This window comes from Harmonia axyridis, chromosome 7 (assembly GCF_914767665.1).
Source record: "Harmonia axyridis chromosome 7, icHarAxyr1.1, whole genome shotgun sequence".
Taxonomy (NCBI): domain Eukaryota; kingdom Metazoa; phylum Arthropoda; class Insecta; order Coleoptera; family Coccinellidae; genus Harmonia; species Harmonia axyridis.
In genome coordinates, this window is record NC_059507.1 from 5,710,994 (window position 1) to 5,735,633 (window position 24,640).

General features: G+C 38.3%; 1 protein-coding gene across 1 annotated transcript; it reads left to right on the forward strand.

The window, feature by feature from the left end:
* Positions 1 to 584: 584 nt before the first annotated feature.
* On the forward strand, positions 585 to 24,591 carry LOC123684039 (cilia- and flagella-associated protein 44). Its single transcript, XM_045623135.1, has 27 exons — positions 585 to 918; positions 1,205 to 1,367; positions 5,176 to 5,333; positions 6,551 to 6,714; positions 7,088 to 7,218; positions 7,581 to 7,904; positions 8,368 to 8,610; positions 8,964 to 9,074; positions 10,278 to 10,472; positions 10,527 to 10,797; positions 11,282 to 11,393; positions 11,742 to 11,855; positions 11,914 to 12,156; positions 13,175 to 13,699; positions 14,543 to 14,729; positions 14,875 to 15,066; positions 15,157 to 15,435; positions 15,928 to 16,127; positions 18,586 to 19,007; positions 19,170 to 19,338; positions 19,435 to 19,573; positions 19,627 to 19,823; positions 21,321 to 21,597; positions 21,659 to 21,889; positions 21,945 to 22,144; positions 22,332 to 22,584; positions 24,028 to 24,591. The coding sequence occupies exons 1-27, from the start codon at positions 761 to 763 to the stop codon at positions 24,499 to 24,501; spliced, it is 6,132 nt and encodes a 2,043-aa protein (XP_045479091.1). The 5' UTR covers positions 585 to 760; the 3' UTR covers positions 24,502 to 24,591.
* The last annotated feature ends 49 nt before the right edge of the window (positions 24,592 to 24,640 follow it).

Genomic DNA, 24,640 nt, shown 5'->3' on the forward strand with positions numbered 1-24,640 from the left:
ATGTCAAATTCTAAGAGGGCCGGCAAAATTTAAGAGGTGCCCGGGCCATTTGGGGGGGGAACGTTTCCCCAGTTCCCCCCCCCGTGGATCCGCGCCTGAAAACATTTGACTGGATATTTTACATATACAAACTAAATTTCAACCTAGTCTACTCTAGTAGGTACCTACTGTTTCGTATTGATCATGTCATCAGATCCATAGAAGATTTCAGCGAAATATCGAAAAAACTAGTAATATTTTCATGATAAGAATATTACGAAAGTATTAGTTGTTTATTCGATATTTTGCAGGAATTTTCTATGGTTTTCTGATTCACTTGATGCACCCATTTTTGTTTGTTTCAACGCTAAATATTGAATCATGTAATTCAAGAATAAATATGACGTTTTGAAAATTGCAATGAATTTGACAATGAATTCGAATCACAGATAGATTTTATTCTCTATGTCATCGAAATATTTCCATAATTTTCCATAAGTCATGGAATAAAATTCAGTCAAAAAGTTCACGAAATCAAGTGTTGCAGTATTATTATAACATATCAAGTGATGGAAACTAATATTTGCGATCAAATTCCAAATAAGAAAAGTTTCAAATTGGTTGAAACACACCAAAACACCCTAAATAGAATAAGAACGTTAGCATTTTTCGTTCCCAAAGGTATATCGATCAAATAATTCTGCATCGTAACCTAGAAACATAGAGTTGAATTTTCAATCAAATGTCTAAAATACCCCTCGGAAAATAGAAAACAGTAATAATGACTGATACAGAAAGTAATGTTGATGATATATCACTTGATGCAAATGAAGAAGGGTTAGAAGAAGAAGAGGAAATAGTCTATGATAGTGCAACCTTCCTCTCAGGTCCTAGATTTAGTGAAAATTGTACGATCCACGAAGATATCCTGAAGTTCGAGTATCCTTTTGAAGATGGTGGTTTTTTTCCAAAACCTTTGGAATAGTTCGACGTGAAACATTTTGATATAGAATTTGAAAATTCCAAAACTTTCTTGGAAACTATTAGAGATTTTACTTGGAGTTGCTATGCCAAGTTGAAGCTCATAGATCTATCCATTAATTTTATAAACTTCTCAAAAGCTTAGCAGGACAACCATAAAAAAAATTGATACAAATACTATCTATTTTACAGTGTCTTTTAAGTTACTCAACTTCAGTTCTTTTCTCCTTACATCCAATCAAAGCTATTCCTATGGATTCACTTTGCGAAAGTATTTCAATTTGGCTATGGCTGATCCTGATCATCTCTTATTCACCTCAGGAAATATCATCCATATTTTCCACGTACCAACAAGGGAGATGATATTCAGAAGAACAGCTCTCGGAGGTGGTATAGGAAATATAAGGGTAAGTCATCTCTCAAACAACCATTTGATCAATTCATTCATACAATTTAAAATTTAGCAACAAAATTCTTCACGAGGTTTGAAATTGTTATTTTATATTTACGAGCTGAATCACAACTCGGTCGGATTTGATATATAGAGAATTTTTTCCTTTATACATCATAACTGTTTATTTGATGTCATCTCTCAAATGTTTTCCATTCCTTTATCAGAATTTGAGGGAAACCTCTTATTTGATTAACTGAAACGTTATATTGAAAGATGTTAAACAAGGTAGAGGTTAAAATAAAAACAAAGTTTCTTGGATATTTTATATCTACTTTCAATAAAAGCTGATTAAAATATACCCTAAACATCAACCTGTTCATACGGACATCCATTCACTGATAAACATAAAGATTGCCATGAGAATACCCACAAACCAGCCTATCAAAGGAACTTTGAAGTACGTCATTGTCAACTTCTCCAATGGAAGGTGAATTTTCGGCACGTTTGATGTTGAATAATCTGAAATGATCTTTTGGAGGAATCCATGTTCAACCAGTCTCTGGCATAATCTGTCAAAGAGTTCATGTAAAACTGGACCTCCCAAAACCCTTGCTGTAATTAGGTACAAATTGAAATATGGCGTAATTGGTTTGATTAGGTCTTGACCCAATCCAAACAATTCAACTGTTAACGTTGGCTTCATTACAGCTATGTCTTTGTTGAAAGCTGCTCTTTCGGTACACCTTTCACTCAAATCGCAGATGACTAAGTGATCATTTAAATACCGAGCAGCAGGAGAAGATATATTGAAGTAAACTATGGATTTGTTCGTCAAGCCTATCTTCAGATTTGAGGTGAAAAGTTCTTCCAGAGTTTCTATGCCTTTTCGATGCAATATGCAGGAGAAGAAGTGCGTGAAACTGCATTTATAAAAAATATTCATCATGGTACTTAGGATCAATACGGAACATAGTAAGGATTTCCTTCCAGAGAATAGTTTTGGTATTGTAACATTCTGATCGAGAAACATTTTGCATATCATCGAGAAAATATCTAGTAGAATAGCTTTGGATGTTGATCTGGATGACCGTGTTACCATAAAACAAAGAGCTAAAAGCGTTGAGGTCAGAAAAAATAGGAGAAAAACCTTCCAGTTGAGAGCATGCACAATAAAGTGCCACCTAGGTATGATAGCACCAGTTGGAGTGAATACGGCTATATATTGGGAAAAATAAGGAAAGAGAAATTGTTCTGATGTATGAGAGTATAGCACATTTCCGAATGCTACATCATATTGTTTCGATTCGGGATCTGTTCTGGTTTTTACTATGGTGAAATGCGTGCTAATTTGCAAAATATCGCAAATTATGAGGAAAAACTCAGTTTCTATACCTTTCCTGGTGCAGTTTGTACACATTGCGTAAGGGAAATTATTGAAAAACGAAAGGTGTAAGGTGAAATTCCTCCAAGTTTTTGGCTTCTTCTCGGGGAAGAAGTTTTGGACATCTTGGCAACTACCAAGACTTGTCAAATCCAGATCTACCTCTCTGGTGTTCCCAGACGTCTTATAAGGAAAGTAAGTAGACACTGTTAGGGTTTGCAGGTCTACGAAGAGGACGTACAAAATTGTATTTTGGTAAAAAATACGGACAGTTTCAGATGTAAAACTGTCTCCTATGATAATGAATTTGGTCTTGAGATTTATCGCAGAATATTTTTTCGCGTAACACAGCACTTTTCTCAGATGGTCGTCGTTCAAATAGTCCAAAATGAACAACTCATAAGAAGTCCTGATATCTTTGGGTATTATGGGATTTTTTAGATCCAAATTGACATAGGGCATTCCAAGTTGTTTTAAATCGTTCTGAGTGTGAATAGCAGTCGATTTAGGAGAATTGATTGTTAAAATTCGTGTCAAACAGTTGATGATATGAAAGTTCTTGAGGATTTTGTCAGTTGAAACCATTTTACTCTACTGATTTTTACTCTTCTTATTATCTTATATCTATTATCTTATCTATTATCGATTATTCGGAAATATTTATGCATTAAATTGATTGTTTGTCATAATGAATGAGGGTTTCTATTAAAGATATGTTTATCAATTCGCTTGATAATTACAGCACTTTCATTTAGTATTGGAAGGCACTATTCTCTAGAGAAATAAGAAGAACAGGAATAACCAATCGAAATTATTAAGTGTTTTTTCCTCGACCGTGCGCTTTAGGTACCCGTTTCCAATTGTCAAGTCCAATTCATTGATTTTATCCATAGTTATCATTGTCTCATTTTCGTATTTATTTTGTTGGAATAACAATTGCCGCAGATGAGATCAACTCAGAGCCTCTAAAAGGAAATTAATACAAGAGAGATACGAAAAGCAATAAGTAAAGGGTGTTTTTTTTAGAGCTATAGAACTTTAAATTGCAATAAAACAACGATGGATTATTCGATTGACATGAATTTTATTTATTCGCAAGATAATCTTGTGGCATTACATTTTGAATATGATTTCTGGCATATGACCACCACGGCTGGCTCGGATGTAGTCAAATCTGGACTTCCAATTTCGATGACTTTTTCCAACATTTGTGGCAATAACACGGCGAATGTTGTCTTCCAAATGGTCAAGGGTTTGTGGCTTATCCGCATAGACCAATGACTTTACATAGCCCCACAGAAAGTAGTCTAGCGGTGTTAAATCACAAGATCTTGGAGGCCAATTCACAGGTCCAAAACGTGAAATTAGGCGGTCACCAAACGTGTCTTTCAATAAATCGATTGTGGCACGAGCTGTGTGACATGTTGCGCCGTTTTGTTGGAACCACAGCTCCTGGACATCATGGTTATTCAATTTAGGAATGAAAAATCATAGCTCTATACCGTTCACCATTGACTGTAACGTTCTGGCCATCATCGTTTTTGATGAAGTACGGACCAATGATTCCACCAGCCCATAAAGCGCACCGAACAGTCAGTTTTTCTGGATGTAACGGTGTTTCGACATACACTTGAGGATTAGCTTCACTCCAAATGCAGCAGTTTTGTTTGTTGACGTAGCCATTCAACCAGAAGTGCGCTTCATCGCTAAACAAAATAAAATGGACGTAGTGCGCGATACGTATTCCGCACAGAACCATTTGCACTATTTGCAAGCGTTGTTCAGGCATGAGTCTATTCATGATGAATTACCAAACCAAACTGACAATAAATCACTCGACAGCTGTCAAATCGGTCGCCATCTTGAACAGTAATGCCAATTTAAAGTTATATACCTCGAAAAAAATACCCGTTACTTACAACCATCTTTTGAGCAGGTGTGAGGAAAATATGAGAAAATCTCTGACATGAGATTCTGAGCGATCATCATTCATTCACAAATTGCGTCCTTAGAAACCACATAGACTCAAATACAGTTCTGTAATCACCAAGGGTGTAATAGGCGCATGATTCGCTCAGCGCTCAAAAACTCCTGACTACGTTAGTGCTTTTTTCTTTCTTTTTCTTCAAACTGTTGTAGAAGAACCATTGGTGAAGTCTTTCAATATTCTGCTGAAATTTTGTGTACTTCTAATGACACTGAAATTTCGAACGAAGCTTGTAATGATTGTATTATTTGCCAACTTGCAAAATCTCAACCAGATCGAATCTTCAATCACGGAAAAATTGGGCATGTCTCTCCGCATATTCTTCTTGAATTTTCCTAAGGTTCTGATGATGTAATCAGCTGGAACTTTTGCACATATCTTGAAATTGTTATTTAATATACACACACATCTTTTAAATGTTCAATGTGCTTCTTGAATATTCTATTTTTGCAGACCAATCCTAATCCTGAATTCCCTCATGTAGCAGTTGCAGAAAACGGGAACAAATTTGGCTCCCAGCCTCTGGTGGTTATTTATGAATGGCCATCGCTAGACATTATCTGCGTTCTAAAAGGAGGTTCCACATTGTCCTTCACGAACCTAGATTACAGGTAAATATGTCATAAAACATTTCAACACAAACCGAACCAAAACAATTCAAATTTGAAATGTGATAAAAAATTTCGCAATAGAAGATTCAAGTTGGTAGTCTTGATTTTCCTTATTCAGTGAGCCAATTTGGAACTTGACGGATTTTTCTCAGTAAAAGAGGAACCGTAGTTCCAAGATGCCAAATTCAAATAAGCAACTTGCTATTCCGATTCTCCAACCTGTATGATAAAACAATCTTCTAAAGGGTGTTTTTTTTAGAGCTATAGAACTTTAAATTGCAATAAAACAACGATGGATTATTCGATTGACATGAATTTTATTTATCCGCAAGATAATCTTGTGGCATTACATTTTAAATATGATTTCTGATGGCATATGACCGCCACGGCTGGCTCGGATGTAGTCCAATCTGGACGTCCAATTTTCGATGACTTTTTCCAACATTTGTGGCCGTATATCGGCAATAACACGGCGAATGTTGTCTTCCAAATGGTCAAGGGTTTGTGGCTTATCCGCATAGATCAATGACATTACATAGCCCCACAGAAAGTAGTCTAGCGGTTTTAAATCACAAGATCTTGGAGGCCAATTCACAGGTACAAAACGTGAAATTAGGCGGTCACCAAACGTGTCTTTCAATAAATCAATTGTTGCATGTGACATGTTGCGCCATCTTGTTGGAACCACAGCTCCTGGACATCATGGTTGTTCAATTCAGGAATGAAAAAGTTAGTAATCATGGCTCTACATCGATCACCATTGACTGTAACGTTCTGGCCATCATCGTTTTTGAAGAAGTACGGACCAATGATTCCACCAGCCCATAAAGCGCACCAAACAGTCAGTTTTTCTGGATGTAACGGTGTTTCGACATATACTTGAGGATTAGCTTCACTCCAGATGCGGCAGCTTTGTTTGTTGACGTAGCCATTCAACCAGAAGTGCGCTTCATCGCTAAACAAAATAAAATGGACGTAGTGCGCGATACGTATTCCGCACAGAACCATGATTTTCGAAATAAAATTGCACTATTTGTGAGCGTTGTTCAGGCGTGAGTCTATTCATGATGAATTGCCAAACCAAACTGAGAATAAATCACTTGACAGCTGTTAAATCAGTCGCCATCTTGAACAGTAATGCCAACTTAAAGTTATATACCTCGAAAAAAACACCCTATAGCTTGCCGAACTTCATTTCTTACCGTTTCGAATTTCAGTCCAGATGGTATGCTACTAGTATCTCAAGCTGGGGAACCTGACTACCTTATCACGATTTACGATTGGACTAGACATACCATTTTGTTGAGAGCAAAATCCTACGTGAACGATGTGCACAGAGTGAAGTTCTCTGAGAGTGTACCTGGCCAATTGTGCACAGCAGGTAAGTTGAAGTGAAAGACCCAATATGAAGTTTTTAGAGTTCATGGAAGACATGGTAACACTCAATAAGACCCTGGCTTATTATTGGTTGATATTCAAACATCCTTAACCTCTCTTTCGTGGTCACGTGACCCAGGGCTTAATGTTGTTTTCTAGGAAGAACAACATTAAGCCCTGGTAGGATAAGGATGTTAGAATGTTAGAGTAAATGCTCAACACTGCCCAAGAGCTCAAGAGCGCATCTTTGTATTATTAGATAATTGGTGGTGCGAATTCAGTAAAATATCCAACTCATTTGTATTTAAAGTCGTGAAGTTCAAACACAAATAGAGGGTGGTACCCTCAATCTAAAGTATTGTTTTCTTCTTTCCAAGGTGTGGCCCATATCAAGTTCTGGAAGATGTGCACTACCTTCACTGGTCTGAAACTGAAAGGAGAAGTTGGTCGATTTGGCAAAACTGAATACACAGACATCGTTGGAGTAATACCAATGCCAGATGAGAAGGTGATATTATTCTTCTATTTTCGAAACTTATCTAGATCAATTTGAAGGTATCTTTATCCAGTCACAGAACAGAAAGGACAAATGAGTGTTTTTAAAACCTTGTTTTTGAGAGCTCGTCCCTGGACGCTTTTTAGTTTTGTCCAAATGTCTGAAATTCTCAAATTTTGAGCCGGGACATGAAGTTAGAAGCTTTTGAGCCTTTTTGAGCTTTGAAGACCACAGGACTGTAATTGGCCCATCAAAAGCTCCTTACTTCACGTCTGTACTTTCCCTATTTCGTTAATTAGAAAACCTGCCACAACCAAATCTTGTGGGGACTTTCATGATGAAGAATAATCAAAGATTTCACCACTTTCTTTCAGGTGGTGTCTGGATGTAGGTGGGGTAACCTGCTGGTATGGGAGGGTGGTCTCATAAAGGTGGAGGTTATGAGGAACAACAGAAAGCCCCTTCACGAAGATCAAATCGTGCAGATATTCTATCTAGACGGGGAGCTGTGGACAGTGTCTCAAGACGGTCACGTGAAGGTTTGGTGGTACGAAAAGATTGACCAGGCTGATCCTCCAGAAGACGATAGGGTGGTGATGCTAGAGCCTTCGTACGATTTTTATACTCCTGGCACCATGCTTTTATCCATCATCAAGAGATACAGACATGATCCCGATTCTTACCACTACTTCGCGCAGGTGATTCTCATCTATACGGGCTGTTCCAAAATTTGGTATCAAGGTTTTAGAGGCGACCTACATATCTTTGAAGTTTCAAGATTTTTTTTAAATTTATTTTCGTAGAGCTTCAACGACACATCATAAACTGTAATGGGGTGAAAAAGAACTTGATCCCTGAGAAATATCTCCATGTAGATTGTTACTGATCTTCATGTTAAAATCTAAAAGCACTCGACACTTCAAAATATCGAAACGTTTTTGGAACAAAAACGTATTATTTTTACCTGAAAAATTAGCCTCTTAAATCTTCATACAGACAACCTTCATAGATACAGTGTATCCCAGAGCAAACTACTGGTCTAGATTGAAACTCGAAGCAGCTTTTCTTCGTTAAGAAAGATATCTAAGAAATCTAGCTTCAAGTTACAATCTACGACCTAGAAACCCCTGAAGATGCTTATAGCAAATATTTTTGATACAGGATGGTAACGGAGGTATCTGGCTCATTGATTGCAACGTCTATGTAACCCCAGAGGTGGGCCAAAAGCTGGTCAAGTGTCATGCAGGAGATGTAATGGATTTGGCAGCGTCACCTTGCAAGCATTTTTTCGTCACTCTTGGCATTGGAGGCCGTTTTTTGGTCTATAACTATGAGCAGAGGCAGATCGTTTTTGAAAATAAGTTTCCTGCCAAAGGAGCATGCATGCTATGGCTGCCTGTCTCGGTAAGGTGAAAACGAAGAAATACAATTAATTATTATTTGTGACGATTCTTCTCTGACTTCATATAAATTTGTTGCCATACACTTTTGGCGAGGCTTTCTCGAGCCAAATAACATAGATGCACCCTCTCCCAGAGGATTACGGTGCTTTGTCCCGAGATCGCTGGTGGACTCTTGAGTTAGGCAATCCAGCGATCTCTACCCCCTCTCACACCATCGTGAAGAGGTGGCTCTGCTACAACACTGTGACCCCTATAAATCCGCCGGAGCCAAAGTAAAGTGTAGCGCGACACCCATAACGCCATCTCTTGAGCAGACAGAGTCACTACACTATTTAACAGCTCTTTAACTTTCAGTTGGTTCGGCATGCAGATGAAATTATCATGGGTTTTGACGATGGGAATCTGAGAGTTTGCCTGCTAGAGCTACAAGACGACCCGGAAGAAATAAAATTCAGCGTTATTCAAGTAAGTCTATTACAAATATTATTACGGCGAGCAGTTCTGGAATTGAGCTTTCCGTTTGCTATTTATTTTCTTCTGTTCAAAGGCTATTTGGTCTTCTAAATAATAAGCTCTCGTTAAAGAAACAAAAATAAAATTCAGCGTTATTCAAGTAAGTCTATTACAAATATTATTACGGCGAGCAGTTCTGGAATTGAGCTTTCCGTTTGCTATTTATTTTCTTCTGTTCAAAGGCTATTTGGTCTTCTAAATAATAAGCTCTCGTTAAAGAAACAAAAATAAAATTCAGCGTTATTCAAGTAAGTCTATTACAAATATTATTACGGCGAGCAGTTCTGGAATTGAGCTTTCCGTTTGCTATTTATTTTCTTCTGTTCAAAGGCTATTTGGTCTTCTAAATAATAAGCTCTCGTTAAAGAAACAAAAATAAAATTCAGCGTTATTCAAGTAAGTCTATTACAAATATTATTAAGGCAAGCAGTTCTGGAATTGAGCTTTCCGTTTGCTATTTATTTTCTTCTGTTCAAAGGCTATTTGGTCTTCTAAATAATAAGCTCTCGTTAAAGAAACAAAAATAAAATTCAGCGTTATTCAAATAAGTCTATTACAAATATTATTACGGCAAGCAGTTCTGGAATTGAGCTTTCCGTTTGCTATTTATTTTCTTCTGTTCAAAGGCTATTTGGTCTTCTAAATAATAAGCTCTCGTTAAAGAAACAAAAATAAAATTCAGCGTTATTCAAGTAAGTCTATTACAAATATTATTAAGGCAAGCAGTTCTGGAATTGAGCTTTCCGTTTGCTATTTATTTTCATCTGTTCAAAGGCTATTTGGTCTTCTAAATAATAAGCTCTCGTTAAAGAAACAAAAATAAAATTCAGCGTTATTCAAATAAGTCTATTACAAATATTATTACGGCAAGCAGTTCTGGAATTGAGCTTTCCGTTTGCTATTTATTTTCTTCTGTTCAAAGGCTATTTGGTCTTCTAAATAATAAGCTCTCGTTAAAGAAACAAAAATAAAATTCAGCGTTATTCAAATAAGTCTATTACAAATATTATTACGGCAAGCAGTTCTGGAATTGAGCTTTCCGTTTGCTATTTATTTTCTTCTGTTCAAAGGCTATTTGGTCTTCTAAATAATAAGCTCTCGTTAAGGAAACAGTCTAATTTTTTTTTTTTTAATTTCACTGCACTCTTCTCCCAGATGATCAAACCTCATAGCGAACCTGTGACCTGCATTTCAATAAACCCATCGAACACTGTCTTAGTGAGTGGTGGTGCAGATTCCACAATTTTCGTGTTCAAACTCGATACCAAAGAGGACTGCGCATTCCTGGTTCCCATTGGGTATATACCTTCTCCAGACACTCCTAGCTGCATCATATGGAAACCAGACCATGTAAGTTGTTTCCGAGAGTAATAACGGACTATTCAAATGTTTCTATGTTTACAGCCGAATACAGTGTGTGTCGGTTGTCTTCACGGCTCTTTCTTCGAGGCAGAGGTACCAACAGAGCCGCAGTTCTACACAACGGTCTCGTTTTTACTGAAGGTCAAGACGAAGGCCAGGAAATTCTTCAGCTACAAGTCTCAGATCAGACGAGACATCGAGATATCTATCATTGAAGCGAGGAAGGCCGAGAAGAGAGATAAAAAAAGGGTAGAAATGATGAAAGTCAAGGAAGAGAACCCTGGATTGGAAATTGATGAGGAATTGTTTTTAGGCAAGTCGAAACTCATTTTGTTTGATACTTCTAAACTGCTTTTCAGCTCGGGTTCGTTATTTATTGAATAGATGATGAGTCTAAGATGTGTTTTACCACCCTAAGGCAGACTTATTACCTTCAATGCAGGTTTTCCAGTTTTTAAAAAAAATTTTCACAAGCACTAGGTTGAGATGCTTAGCTAGAGCTTAGTTAGAAGCGGGGAAGCCCTAAAATGGCTCGTCTTCTTAGAAAAATATACTAGTAACACGCTCTCCCTATGAATATTCACCATTTGTTTCATCAGAACCTTTGACAAAATTCCTTGGAAGACTTTTCGTGAATTTTTCAGGATTTTATTCCCTTGGTCTAGCTATAATCTACTAATTTAATGAAACGTTCGTGATATACATTGATTTGATAGATATATCAAAATAATGATTGAATAAGTATTAGACATCTAGCTAACTGATAACATACGACTGAACTCCAATACATTTCACAGCTGATTCTGAGTCCTCCATCAAATGGGATCCCTTGTTTATACCTGAAACGCCTGGCGACATACTTTGGTTGCAATACACCCCAGATAACACAATTTGGCTGTCTATGTCAGGGTAAATAAATGAAGAACTTAATTTAATAATTACCTAATATAATCCTACTAGCAGAATCTGGGTTAGGTATCAACCACAAGGAAGAGTACTACCATCGAAGTCTATCGCTGCTCACCTTCGATGAAAGCTTGTGGTTAACACCTAACCTAGTTGCTAGTCGGATTTTTTATTTTTGTTGAACTCAAGTGTGGAAGAATCTTTGATGGCAACATCAATCTTTGGATGTAGCTGAAGGCTATAATAATATTACTTTCATCTCATTTCAACAACTCTTCGATAATAATCCTATCATCAACAGCATTTGCAAAAATTCATTGAATTTCCCATACAGACATTCTCTTTTTAAAGGTACGATGCAGGCTATATCTACGAATACCAAATAGATCAAAAAGACGATATTCCTCTGAAATTCAAGATGGTAGACGATGCAGATGATGTAGAAATATCAAGTTACGTTTACAAGTAATGGCGCGCATCACTGAAACAGCCACCATTCTGAACGTAAACATTTATTTTTCAGTTATAACAGGAAATATATGATTTTTGCAATGCAAGATGGCACCATACGCGTTAACAGGCTCAATCCAGAGGATTTCCGCGATCTCAGCAACTATTGGACATTGGCCATGCACGAGAATCTCAACGGATTCATACCAGAAATGTGCTTCAGTTATGACGAGAAATATTTCTTCTCCTGTGGTCATGATGGAAACGTTTTCGCCTATACTTTCCACCCTGAAGGCAACGACTACAAGCCCAAGAGGTGAGTTTATCATTTTCTGTCTTCAATCTTCTCTTTAGATAATGCTAAAACCATTATTGAGTCTGGCCCTGGAGTATTCGGGATTGGCACCAAATGCTCATTATCTTTAGGCAACTGTCTAAGTGTCTTTCTGGCAGAGATACTTGCAACAGAAAAATGTGTGGAAATTAACCTAATTAGAAGCCATCATAAATGTGATATAGCCATACATTCTGCCAGTTAGGCTGAAAATTAAAGCATTGAGCTCACATATCATCGATTCTAAGAGATGAACAAGGTATTTTTAGTCTGGGTTTAGTCACACTTGCCAGAAAAAAAGCACAAACTCCTTTCAATGGCCCGGAACCTTCCTGAGGTATAGGCAAATGTACCTCCAAGAAAGAGTTTCAGGAGAAGGAAAAACCGAAATAGAAATACTCTGGCGAAATCTTTCTGGATTGGATCATTCCAAAAAGTTTCTCCGAAACTTGGACACTGCGAGATCTAAGAAGTATCTGAATCTTAGCAAGAATATACAACACCTCCTCACTGGATACCTTACAGGCCATTGTCGCCTCAGTAAGCACCGTCTAGCAGAAACGACAAGTGAGGAATCTGTGGGGAGGAAGAAGAAACACTGGATCACCTGGGGACGGAATATCTTGCCATCGCTAGCCAACGCAAAATCTGCTCTGGACAAGAAACTTTCAGGAGTGAGGAAGTAGCATCTTTGAAGCCATCTCAAATATTTGAGTTCATTAGAACTCTTGACAATGGAAGGCGAGCTGTAGATCACGCTATGGCGAGGATAGCTCTTATGGAGGATCTATCTATCTAATCTTACCCCCTCTTTTTGAATGTACCTTTTCTCCAAGCTTTTTCTTTCTATTTCTCTCCAGTTCCTTTACTTTTGTTTTCCTATAATATTCCTGTATTTTTCTTCTTTCTCTGTTTCTCAGAAGAAGCGAGCACAAGTTGCTGATCTCACGTCAATGTATTTTTATCTTCTTCCATTTTGATGAATTCATTTTTCCCTCAGCATGATACCGGAAGCTCTAGCAAGATCAAATCAAATGCCCGAACTAAAAGACCAGAAAGGATACGACGTGCTCAGCCTGGAGCAAGCCATGATAAAGGCGGAGCAGGACAGAATAATGCGGGTGGCCAACGAAAACAAGAGGATATACAGGAACAAGATCGCAGTCCTGAGGGACAGATACGCAGTTATCCTGGCGAGAAATGCCGCCTTGCCAGAAAGCCAAAGGATCAAGCAGGATCATCTGGAGATAGATTCGAGGGTTACGGAAGCCCTGCATAATCTTTTGGAGAGGAAAGTGGCGCTAGTAAGGCGAAAGATGGCCTTCGATTTATCTAAAGCGGACACCTTGTTGAAAAAACTCAAGTCGTATTATCTGAACAGGGTGGATTATTTTCCTGTTACCATCACGGCTTTGGTCAGAGACACCAAAATCAGCTGTTTACGCCAGAAACGTTTATCGCCAGCCCTTTTCAACATGCATGCTTTCATCGATATGAAGATTTTGGAGGCGGATCTCAAAGGCAGGTCAATATTCCTCTCAATTTTAACTATACTATGTTAACTTATGATGAAAACTTCATAATTGCCATTCAATATACATATTTACATTTTACATGCTGCTTCATAAACACTAAAAATAGCAGGAGAAACAACTAAAGTCGAGTAGGTACAGTGATTACTCATAGTCTAAGAGCCAGTGAACACCAGACTGATGTATGCAATTTATATCCTATGGGGTCATGTAGGAATATCCACTACCTTTGACAGATGGCGGGTGCTGAAGTTGCATGAAATTTGGGCAAAATTGCATCATAAGTTTTACTTGGACAACTATCGAATCATGTTATTTGAATTGACAGACACTCTTTTTAGCTTTGAAACTTACATACCTACTCGAACAATGTCTTCACACCCCTTTGTGGTCCCTTTGGAGACCTGCAGAACATCTCTTTTCAGAGACTCGTTCATCCAACGAACAGAAAGGATCTGGAACACATTGCCAAGGGAAGTGTTCCCCGAGAAATATAACCTTCAGGAATTCAAAAAGAACACTAATTCCTACCTTCTTTCCCATGGTTCTCACGATGTTCTCTGAACATTACAGGATATCTCCTTTCGTGGGAACCAAAACATGAAAAAATATATTAACTGATCCAAGAACAATTTAGAGAAGTATATGGAACCCAATTTATTGCACCTCTATCACCCACAATGATGCCAATTCTGTAGGGACTATTTATACCTGACCCTATTGGGAATGCTGTACACAGAAACGTTTAGCTTTCATACATTAGTCTGGCGTAGTCCATGGGTTTTAACTATTTCATTGAAGATTTGATATTTGCACTGTTTGGTTTTGCTCCTTAGGATCGTGGAAAGGGCAGCTGCTGCAGCTAAAGCAAAAGTTGCGAGGAAGAAGAAAGCTAAAGAACTGGAATACTTTCTGCTAACATTGTCTCAGTCGACACTAGACATGAGATTAGACGCCAAATTTACTAGACTCCTCAACAAATACAGGACGAGAAAATCGAAATGGGAAACGAGACAAGAACAAGTAGGTTTTAAATTGCACAGCATTTTGACGTTCATAAACATCAAGATGTAATTCTTTGAGTAATTACATTATGTAAACATGATAAAGATAATTATCTAATAAGAAGTTGATATTCTTTGAAACTTTATTTCATTTCGGTTTTTAGTGGGAAGATTTCATGGCACTGCAACCTGTTGAAGGTCTTGACCATCCTGATGATGTGGCGGCTTTGGCATATGCAGAGAAAAATATTGGTGATTTCAAACTGAAAACAAATGCTAATTATAAAGTTACCAACCCACAAGAAAGAGAGACTACTCTGAAAAAATATAGGCAAATAATTATGAGTCGCAGAAAGGTAATCCCAAAAACACTTCTATTAGACCTTCAGAAAAAAAATTAACACCCAAAATTAAGTACATACCAAGAAGTTTTTTTCTTATCCAAGCAATACAACATCCGACACAAGTTCAGTCAGAAAGTCTACAGCCTAAGGGATCAGAAGGAGGAAGTCCGACAGCGCTTGCTCAAGTTCGAGAAAGATCTGAAGAAAATCCACGAAGAAATACCACCGGAAACAAGGAAAAAAGGTCCTCCGATCCCTCCGCAGAAGGAGTCTGAACATCCCGAGAAGCAGTTCCAGGTGGTTTTGAAAGACGAAGAGGCTGAATTTGCCGAAGAGCACTACATGTACGTTCCGCAACAGTACATCCAGAGATTCGTGGAGGTGAGTGATCAGATACTCCTCACCTACCTTCAATGTTGTCTGTCAATAACCATATCTACAGAGACAGTAGCCTTATCTTTTCCAAGTCCAAAAAGGAGTTAAACTTGATGCTCTTTTCGTTCATCGGCTCTTTCATTTCCTATAATACCACAATGCTTGGCACCCATAGTAAAGTTACGCCTCTGACCAATTTCTTTATGGTATTACGACACTCTAATGACAGCAGATACCCCTTGCTATGTGATTCCAGAGACTTCATAGTGTCCTGGCTGTCCGTAGTGATATAAATATGCGCCCCTTTGAGGTTTCTCTTAAGACAATCTTCAGCGCATCTATAGACAGCTAGTACAAAATAGGGAGCTCACTTCCCATGGCTTTAGAGGTCAAAAGAAAGACTAACTTCTTTCTCACCGAGTGCTTTATTCCAAAAAATTTTGTGAAGTAGCTTTTTTCATTTCTCTTTATGTGTTTTGATAACAATGTTCTCTTTAGGAACCAAACGAGGACAGTGCTGAAAGGGAGATTATCCTCGGTTTGGGAAGCGACCAAAACATCGATGACTTCTTCCAAGATACAGCTTTCCTCCAAAGGAGCAAAGAAGTATGCGAGTCTTCTTTTCCTGAACTGCTAGAGCTTTCCAGGGCAGAAGCTACCCCTTGGGAATTGGAAATAAGAGCTTTTCGTCTCAAAAGGTCTGCATCTATCTTTCTTCTCTTAGATTACCCAAGCAGAGCATACATCTTTGATGTTGAATTCATGCTTACTGACAATATACACACATCGGAAAAGTCTAAGGATATTTCAGTATATCTCGCATGGTAAATCGCATATTGCTTTTATCTCAAGTTTTTTACAGACTATCAATTGAAATCATCATGCGGAATGAATTTTGGTTGTATACATATGCTAGCCAAGAAAATATGGGAGATATGATAAAAATAAAAAAAATGAATGTCGCAGTTAAAATTTCTGTATTTGATTTTAATCATTTCATGCATTCGTTAGATCGATTTTGGGTTATAACATCGACAATATTTTTCTATCAACTTCTTTTTATTATGGAACGACATCATTTAACTTTGGAAGAGATGAATCGAGTGGTTGGTTTACTTGAAGGGGGCATGAGACAAGTCGATGCAGCTGAGCGAATGGGTGTTTCACAAAGTGTTATAAGTCGTTTGTGGAGGCGTTTCAGAACAACTGGAAATCCTGCCGAAAATCATCCAGGACGTGGACGTTGTACAACTGCTATTCAAGACAGATTTTTGGTTTTGACCGCCCGAAGGCAACCCACTATAACGGCTCCTGAGTTGGTTATGGAATTTCAACGGGCTCATAATTTGACCATTGGGCGAGATACTGTGAGGAATCGTCTTCATGAAGCCGATCTTCATTCCCGACGGCCCATTAGGTGTCCACCACTTTCCAGAGGAAATCGCGCTGCAAGATTGAATTGGTGTCGTGAGTTTCAAAATTGGGGTGTCAATGAGTGGTCCACAGTTTTATTCACAGATGAATCAAGATTCGGATATCATCCAGATTCTCGTCGAATAAGACTATGGAGACGATCTGGTAATTTAGAACGCTTGAGACACGTCCAGGAAGTACACCGTTATAGAGGTGGTACAATTATGGTGTGGGGAGGAATTTCCATTGGAGGTAGAACAGAGCTCGTTTTTCCTGATGGTTTTCTAAGAGCTCAGCAATATTTGGAAAATATTCTGCAACCAATTGTACAACCTTATGCAGAAGCTGTTGGTGAAAACTTCCATTTGATGGAACTTAGAATACTTAGAATAAGACAACTTAGACCTCATTTCATTTTAATGTGTATCAATTGGATATTTTACAGACGAATTTCAATAATTTTCTTCGATAACCTGACTAACGAAACTACCAGATGTTGTCAATCACTCATTACTTTCATTATAACAACGTAGGTATAGCAAGATATAAAAACGTCACCTGAACATTAACAACTGATATCTCCATTATTACTTCAATTGTTCTGCAACCATTTTAACACAAACAGAATAATTTTATGGTTACATAAGACTAATGAATCATTGATATCATTGCGTCTTACAAATCCTGGTTAAAAAACATCGGTTTGATAAAATATTTTAAAAATAGAATCACTTTGACTAGGTTCCATTGTATGTTTTGATTGTTTTGATATATTTACTCCAGTAGCTTTGGGACTACTGAACTTTTTCAATATTTTACTTAATTTTCACAGGATTTTAGGAAAGTGGGTTATCCAAAACTAAATCCAACTAATGCCAACGTTTCGCGGATATATTTCCACTTCTTCAGGGCAAAGTTGAAACTTATGTTTTCCACATAAAAGATCTTAACATGAGCTTGTTGAGCAAATTGAAACAGAAATAAACATCAATTTCAATTTGCTCAACAAGCTCATGTTAAGATCTTTTATGTGGAAAACATAAGTTTCAACTTTGCCCTGAAGAAGTGGAAATATATCTGCGAAACGTTGGCATTAGTTGGATTTAGTTTTGGATAACCCACTTTCCTAAAATCCTGTGAAAATCAAGTACAATATGACCTCACAAAAAAATGAATCTTCAGACCATTTTTTCAATATTATACAAACTTGGTTCAACACAACTAACTTTCTCCTCAATAAAGGACGGTTATAAACAAAGTATGTATTGAGTAAAGTATTAGGGGAAGTACAATAGGACTACTAAGTTCTTATCCATATGGATATCTGTGTTGCCATCGAATTGAATATAAAATAATTTTATTGAGTTGAGAATCCCTTTGAAGTGTACGATAATAAAACATTTCTGTTCCAAACTAACTAGTCTTGGACTGCACAAAACCCGAATTAAACGATATATTTCGATACCAACTCAACTGTTCTTTCACATGTTATAAATTAAACGCACTGTTTAATAATTAAAAGTCTTTAATAAAATATAGGAAATAACTGTGTAGTAGACACACTGACAAATATACAATAATACTCTTCAACAACGGCCAACGAGAGAAAGGAGCGAGCATAGCTTGCACATGGCCTATCTAACAATTACACAGAATAAATATACAACTGCGCATGCCGCGCATAGAAATACTACAAGACAACTTATATTACTAATGTACTGGGTAAATATTTCAACATCACAGGATGCTCTTCGAACAAGAGGAGACCATACAGAAGATGAACGATGCTCTCGAAGATTTCGACGACCGTCTAGAGAATCTCAACAACGAGCGGGCAGAAGCCTTGGTGGCCGGATCCTTCTGCGACCTCTTCATCCACAAGCTCCACCAGGAGCTCGTCATCCTGAGGGATTTTGAGGCGCACGAGGAGGTCCTGCAAGAGAAGGTCAACGCTAGGATGACAAACGTGCTGGACATGGAAGACGTAATCCACGAAGTCAAATCGCAGATTGAGAGTCAGAACACTGCGATCGAGAAGAATTTGGAACAGCAAGGGCTTATACACGAGCAGTTCAACAAGCTCATACACGACAATAAGTTTTCTGATTTTTTGAAGAAGGTGTTCAAAAAGAAGTACAAGCCTCCCAAGGTGCAACATGGTGAAGGTAAGTACGAATAATCTTAAAGAAGAATAAAACAAATAACGTCAAGAATTCTACTTCTTTGTCAAGAAGAAATAATTGTATAAGTAGGCAACAATTTTTTTATTAGCATAGACTAATTAATTTTGATCCCTGTTTCTATTTATTGGTGTATTTTCTGTCCAGATTCAAGTTCTGAGTCTTCGTCTTCATCCAGCTCAGAATCAGAAGAGGAAGATGACACCAAAAGCATAGACTCAAGAGATTTCGGTTTCATAAAGCAAGATCTTAATGTTTGTCCTAAAGGTTGTGAGCAAGAAATATTCGATAATACAATATCATTACGTTCACAAAGGTATTAAATAATTTTTCTTCAAGGGTAGTACTTCCCACCAAAAAAATTAAGTTCTTTACTTTATTTTGCTTTTTATATCTGTTATATTTTCTTCAGGCACCAACTAGAAATAGGAGTCAGAGAATGTCAAAGAGACATCGAAGGGATGAAGAAAGACCTTGAACTGAACATGAAAAAACTCAGGGTTATGAATTTGTCCCTACAAGCCAGCCAAGAAGAGCTTACCAGTTATCAGGTAAGTAAAGCTTGGATGCATGTCCCAAAAATCTAACTTTCAATCTTCCACAGAGAGAGAAGCAACAGAAACTGAATGAAGTCGAATGCACCATCATGTTGAATCTGGATCAAATGCAGCATCTCAAAGCACCAGGAGAAACATGGCCAATACCTGAATGCTTGGTGTTTTCAAAAACCACCCTATCGAAATTATATAGAAGAGTGGGAGAGTTACAATCAGAAACTTTGAAACTGAAAACCCGGCATCTGTAAGTTCAAAAAAACCTTCAATTGAACAACGTTAACCATGCTCAATCTACCAGGGTCAATAGGAGCATGAATGAACTGGCGCTCAAATGCTTCTGGTGCCAAGTTAGATCTTTGTGTGAATAAGTCTTTCCCGTTTTTTTTCAAATTTTGAGCCTTTATTGTGAAAAAATGGTTACAAATGAATTATTGAAAGTATTGGCCATCGCTAGCTACAACTTTTCCTCATCTTTCTGGCAACATACGAATCCCGTTGCGAAAAAATTCGACCGGTTTGGCCTCTATCCAGTCATCCACCCATTTTTTGGCTTCCTCGTAGGAATGGAAGTGCTGGTCAGCCAGGCCATGCGTCATCGATCTGAAGAGATGGTAATCAGACGGAGCAATGTCTGGACTATACGGCGGGTGGGGTAGGACTTCCCATTTGAGCGTTTCTAAGTATGTTTTCACCGGCTGTGCAACATGTGGGCGAGCATTGTCATGTTGCAAAATAACTTTGTCGTGCCTGTCGGAGTATTGTGGCCGTTTTTCTCGCAGTGCGCGGCTCAAACGCATCAATTGTCGTCGATAGACCTCGCCTGTGATCCTTTCATTCGGTTTCAGAAGCTCATAGTAAACCACACCTAGCTGGTCCCACCATATACAGAGCATGAGCTTGGCGCCATGAATATTTGGCTTGGCCGTCGATGATGATGCATGGCCGGGTAGTCCCCATGATTTTCTTCGCTTCGGATTATCGTAACGGATCCACTTTTCATCGCCAGTCACGATACGATGCAGAAAACCCTTTCTTTTATGTCGCTGAAGCAGCTGTTCGCAAGTGAAAAAACGCCGTTCGACGTCTCTCAGCTTCAGTTCGTACGGCACCCAATTTCCTTGCTTTTGGATCATTCCCATGGCTTTCAAACGCTTGGAAATGGTTGTTCGGTCAACTATCAATGCTTCAGCAAGTTCTTCTTGCGTTTGACACGAATCTTCATCAAGCAAAGTCGCCAATTCTTGATCTTCAAAGATTTGCGGCCGCCCGGAACGCTCCTTGTCCTCCACGTCGAAATCGCCACTTTTGAAGCGTCGAAACCATCCGCGAACACTTGAATCATCGACACAACCTTCTCCATAAGCTTCCTGAAGCAACCGATGCGCCTCGGCAGCAGATTTATTCAAATTGAACCAATAAAGTGAAACTTCCCGCAAATGACGTCGACTCGGCTCAAATTTCGACATTTTCACGATTTCAAAAATTTATGATGCGAAAAAATTTCAACTAATGTGTTATAGTGTGGAATTGTTGACAGATGAATAAGCTTGGATTATGACATATGTAACCATTAAATACTCGCACAGTATTGGTGGCGCCATCTCTTACAAAAAACGGGAAAGACTTATTCACACACCTTATAATTTTTTTTTGCAAGCAATTTTTGATGAACTGATTCAATTTGGAGACTTCTACTATTTCGTGATAGCTTGATTTTATATGGAACCTTAAATTATTTTAGGGTAGATATAAGGCATCTGGCCAGGATGAAAACCGACTTGAAATATATGCACACAGAAATAATGGTTCTGAAACAACAAATCTTAGACTTGGTGCTGTTGAAATTCGGCAAGGTACTCAGCGTTAGCGTAATTGATGAACATTTGGAGAAAAAGACATTCGGCGATGACATAGTCAATGACCTGATGGAGGCCCTATTGAGAAAGATGGTTCATGAACTTCGTCTTAGTCTGGCCGATGTGAAATCGTTATACAAGGATGAAATGATCTTATGGGAGGTGAGAAAAGGAAAGGTATGTTTGTCTTTCTGATGTTTATTCGATTTGCATACTGTTCTAGAGGAAACTAGAATTGGCAGAGATAGAATTCACCGAAACGCTGAGAGAAAATACAGCTCGACTAGACCTTTTGGGACTGCTGAAAAAAGAGAAACTAGAACTTAGCTCTCAGATAGCGAATCAAGATAAAAAACGTGAGATGGTCGCCAAACGTAAAGGTACAGCTGAAGAGATTGACATGGAATTGGGAGATTTGAAAAAAATTCTGAAGAAACAAGAGCAAGAAATCGAGGTAAAAGTTCTAAAAGGTAAAATCTAAAAGTTAAAGTAATATTTCAATGTTTAAGTCTATGAAAATTGAGATTAAAATGCTAAAATCGAAGACACGTTTTCCTCCTGGAACGCAGATTCAGGAAGGTAAAGACACTGAACTCAAGAAAGAAGCCTTCGACGATATAAAACACGCTCGAGAATACCTTTATCCAGAAATGGTAGGCGAAGAGGAGTTCTCGGATATAGAGTTGCCTATAATCGGAACGCATAGAGAGTGAGTTGCATACACTATTATAATTTTTGACGGGAGTTGCCGAGTTGCAGCAGAGTCACCTCTCCACTCAGGCTCAAAACTACAAAAAATACAGATGACTTTACAGCGTTCAGTTTAAACGTTTAACTGCATTACCGCAAATTCAAATTTCTTCTACAAATTGATTTCAGTGTTAATAAATTTCCAGGGAGACTAAAGACGAAATCGTGAAGGCCATTATACAGCATCTTGAAGAAAATTTAGATGTGAAAATGGACCAGGTGTCATTGGAGAATTTTATCAGGGAAACCATCATCCCTCTCATCAACTACGCCAGTGTACATGAGATCGTGAAGGAAATTGTCAACAAGATTGGAGGGGAATCTTCAAAGTTGCAAATGGACCAAATCAAAGCCAGTGCAGAATTCATCAAAGCTAGCAGCTCAAGTCTTTTTGATTCGGTAATCTGTTTTCAAATAATTTTTAATAGGCGTACAACTTTGCTTCCGCCATTTTTTTCCCAAATGCGAGGCTTGTGAAAAACTAGTTGTGTATGCTTCAAACTATAGTCCATCGCTTACCACTACTTTTTCCCATCTTTCGGGCTGCGTACAAATCCCGCTTTGAAAAAATTGGTCATCTTTTGAAGCGAACCACGAATCGATCCAATTTTTACTTCTTCATAAAACCGGAAGTGCTGGTCAGCCATGCCGTGTGCCATTGATCGAAACAAGTGATAGTCCGAGAGAGCAACGTCTGGAGAATACGGCGTGTGGGGTAGGACTTCCCATTTCTACGTTTCCAAGTATGTCTTGACCACTTTCGCGGCATGAGGTCGAGTACTGTCATGCTGTAAAATCACTTCATCATGTCTCTCGTTATATTGCGGCCGATTGTCTTTCAATGCTGACTCAAACGCATTAATTACGTTCGATAACGATCGCCTGTGATTGTTTCATTCGGTTTCAACAACTCATAATACACTACGCCGAGCTGGTCCACCAATTACTGAGAATGGCCTTGGAACCGTGAATATATATTCAGTTTGACGTAGAAACATGGCCGGGATATCCTCATGATTTTCTGCTCTTGGGATTATCGTAATGAACCCATTTTTCGTCTCCAGTCATAATGCGATGCAGAAATCCCTCCATTCTTTGCCTTGCAAGCAGCTGTTCACAAACAAACAAACGCCGTTCAACATATCTCGGCTTCAACTCGTGCGGCACCCAATTTCCTCGTTTCTGAATCATTCCCATGACTTTCAGGCGTTTTGAAATGGCTTGTTGCGTCACCCCCAATGATCCTGCCAATTCTTGTTGCGTTTGACACGAGTGTTGATCAAGTTATGCCTCCAATTATGCATCTTCGAAAACTCTACCACCGCTGGTCTTCGCCGATGTCCAAATTACCGTTCTTGAAGCGTTGAAACCACTCTCGGCACGTTCTTTCACTAATAACGGCCTCAACATAAGTATTTGAGAGCATTCGATGAGCCTCAGCCGCAGATTTCTCCAAATTAAAGCAGAAAATTAAAACCTCCTTCAAATGATGAGAATTAAGCTGACATGTTTAATCGAGACTAACTTTATGATGCAGGCACAAATCGACTAATATTTCGAAGGCTTTATGTTTACAAATACCTAAGTTACGATCTATATATTTCGACTACACTCATCTATTGCAAAACGGCGGAAGCCAAGTTGTACACCTAATAGTTTTAGAAATGCCTCAAAATAATCATTAGCAGTGTTCCCTGCCATATACACCTACCATCTCCATAGCGGAGCGTGGTGACTTTGACGTAGAACGGTTGGGTTCATATCCTCTTCCGAGGAGTCGCTACACATTAATGAAGATCAGAACTTTTTTGGAATTCATATTGATTTCGTTCACTCTTCCAGGATACCCACGTTTTCAAAAAGGAGTCCGCCAAACCAGCACCTATCATTTCCAAGATGACATCATCCGAGATAAGATTGTATGTCGGATTGGTCATGGACGATATCCTCAAGGACATGATGTCTAAAACGGAAGAGTTTAAGTATCATATATCCCTCTGCAATATTATGATGAGGAGTGTAGAGGAAATACCCATAGAGGTATTGAAGCGATCCGAAGCTGCTGATATAATATCTGAGAAACTGAGCTCTTGTTCGTGCTTCTCGAGAGATTCAATCGATAAGGTGAAATTAGCGGAAGTTATACAGGTTTGGGAAGAATGCCTATGTGGATCCAAAGACTCCATCGATAAGGTGGAGCTTGCAGAAGTGGAGATCGATTGGGACGATGAGCATGCCCCTGTAAGAAGAATGGTAGACGAATTGTTGAACAGAGTGTTTGCAACTGGATTGGATATAATTACTTTTCGAAAATAAGTCGTATTGTCTTTTATTACGCTTATTTATTATTTTATATTTGTTACTTTTGTATTATTCAAGGACAATCTGGCGATAATAAAGCTTTTTGAAAAACTATTTTAAAAAACCAAGGTGAAAAGTTTCAATTAATATAAAA

Bases quoted from the DNA above. Each gene is read 5' to 3' on its own strand.
- LOC123684039 (XM_045623135.1), top strand. From the start codon at position 761: ATGACTGATACAGAAAGTAATGTTGATGATATATCACTTGATGCAAAT. The intron at 6,715-7,087 runs GTAAGTTGAAGT...CTTCTTTCCAAG, and splicing joins TGGCCAATTGTGCACAGCAG to GTGTGGCCCATATCAAGTTC. The intron at 8,611-8,963 runs GTAAGGTGAAAA...TTTAACTTTCAG, and splicing joins TGCTATGGCTGCCTGTCTCG to TTGGTTCGGCATGCAGATGA.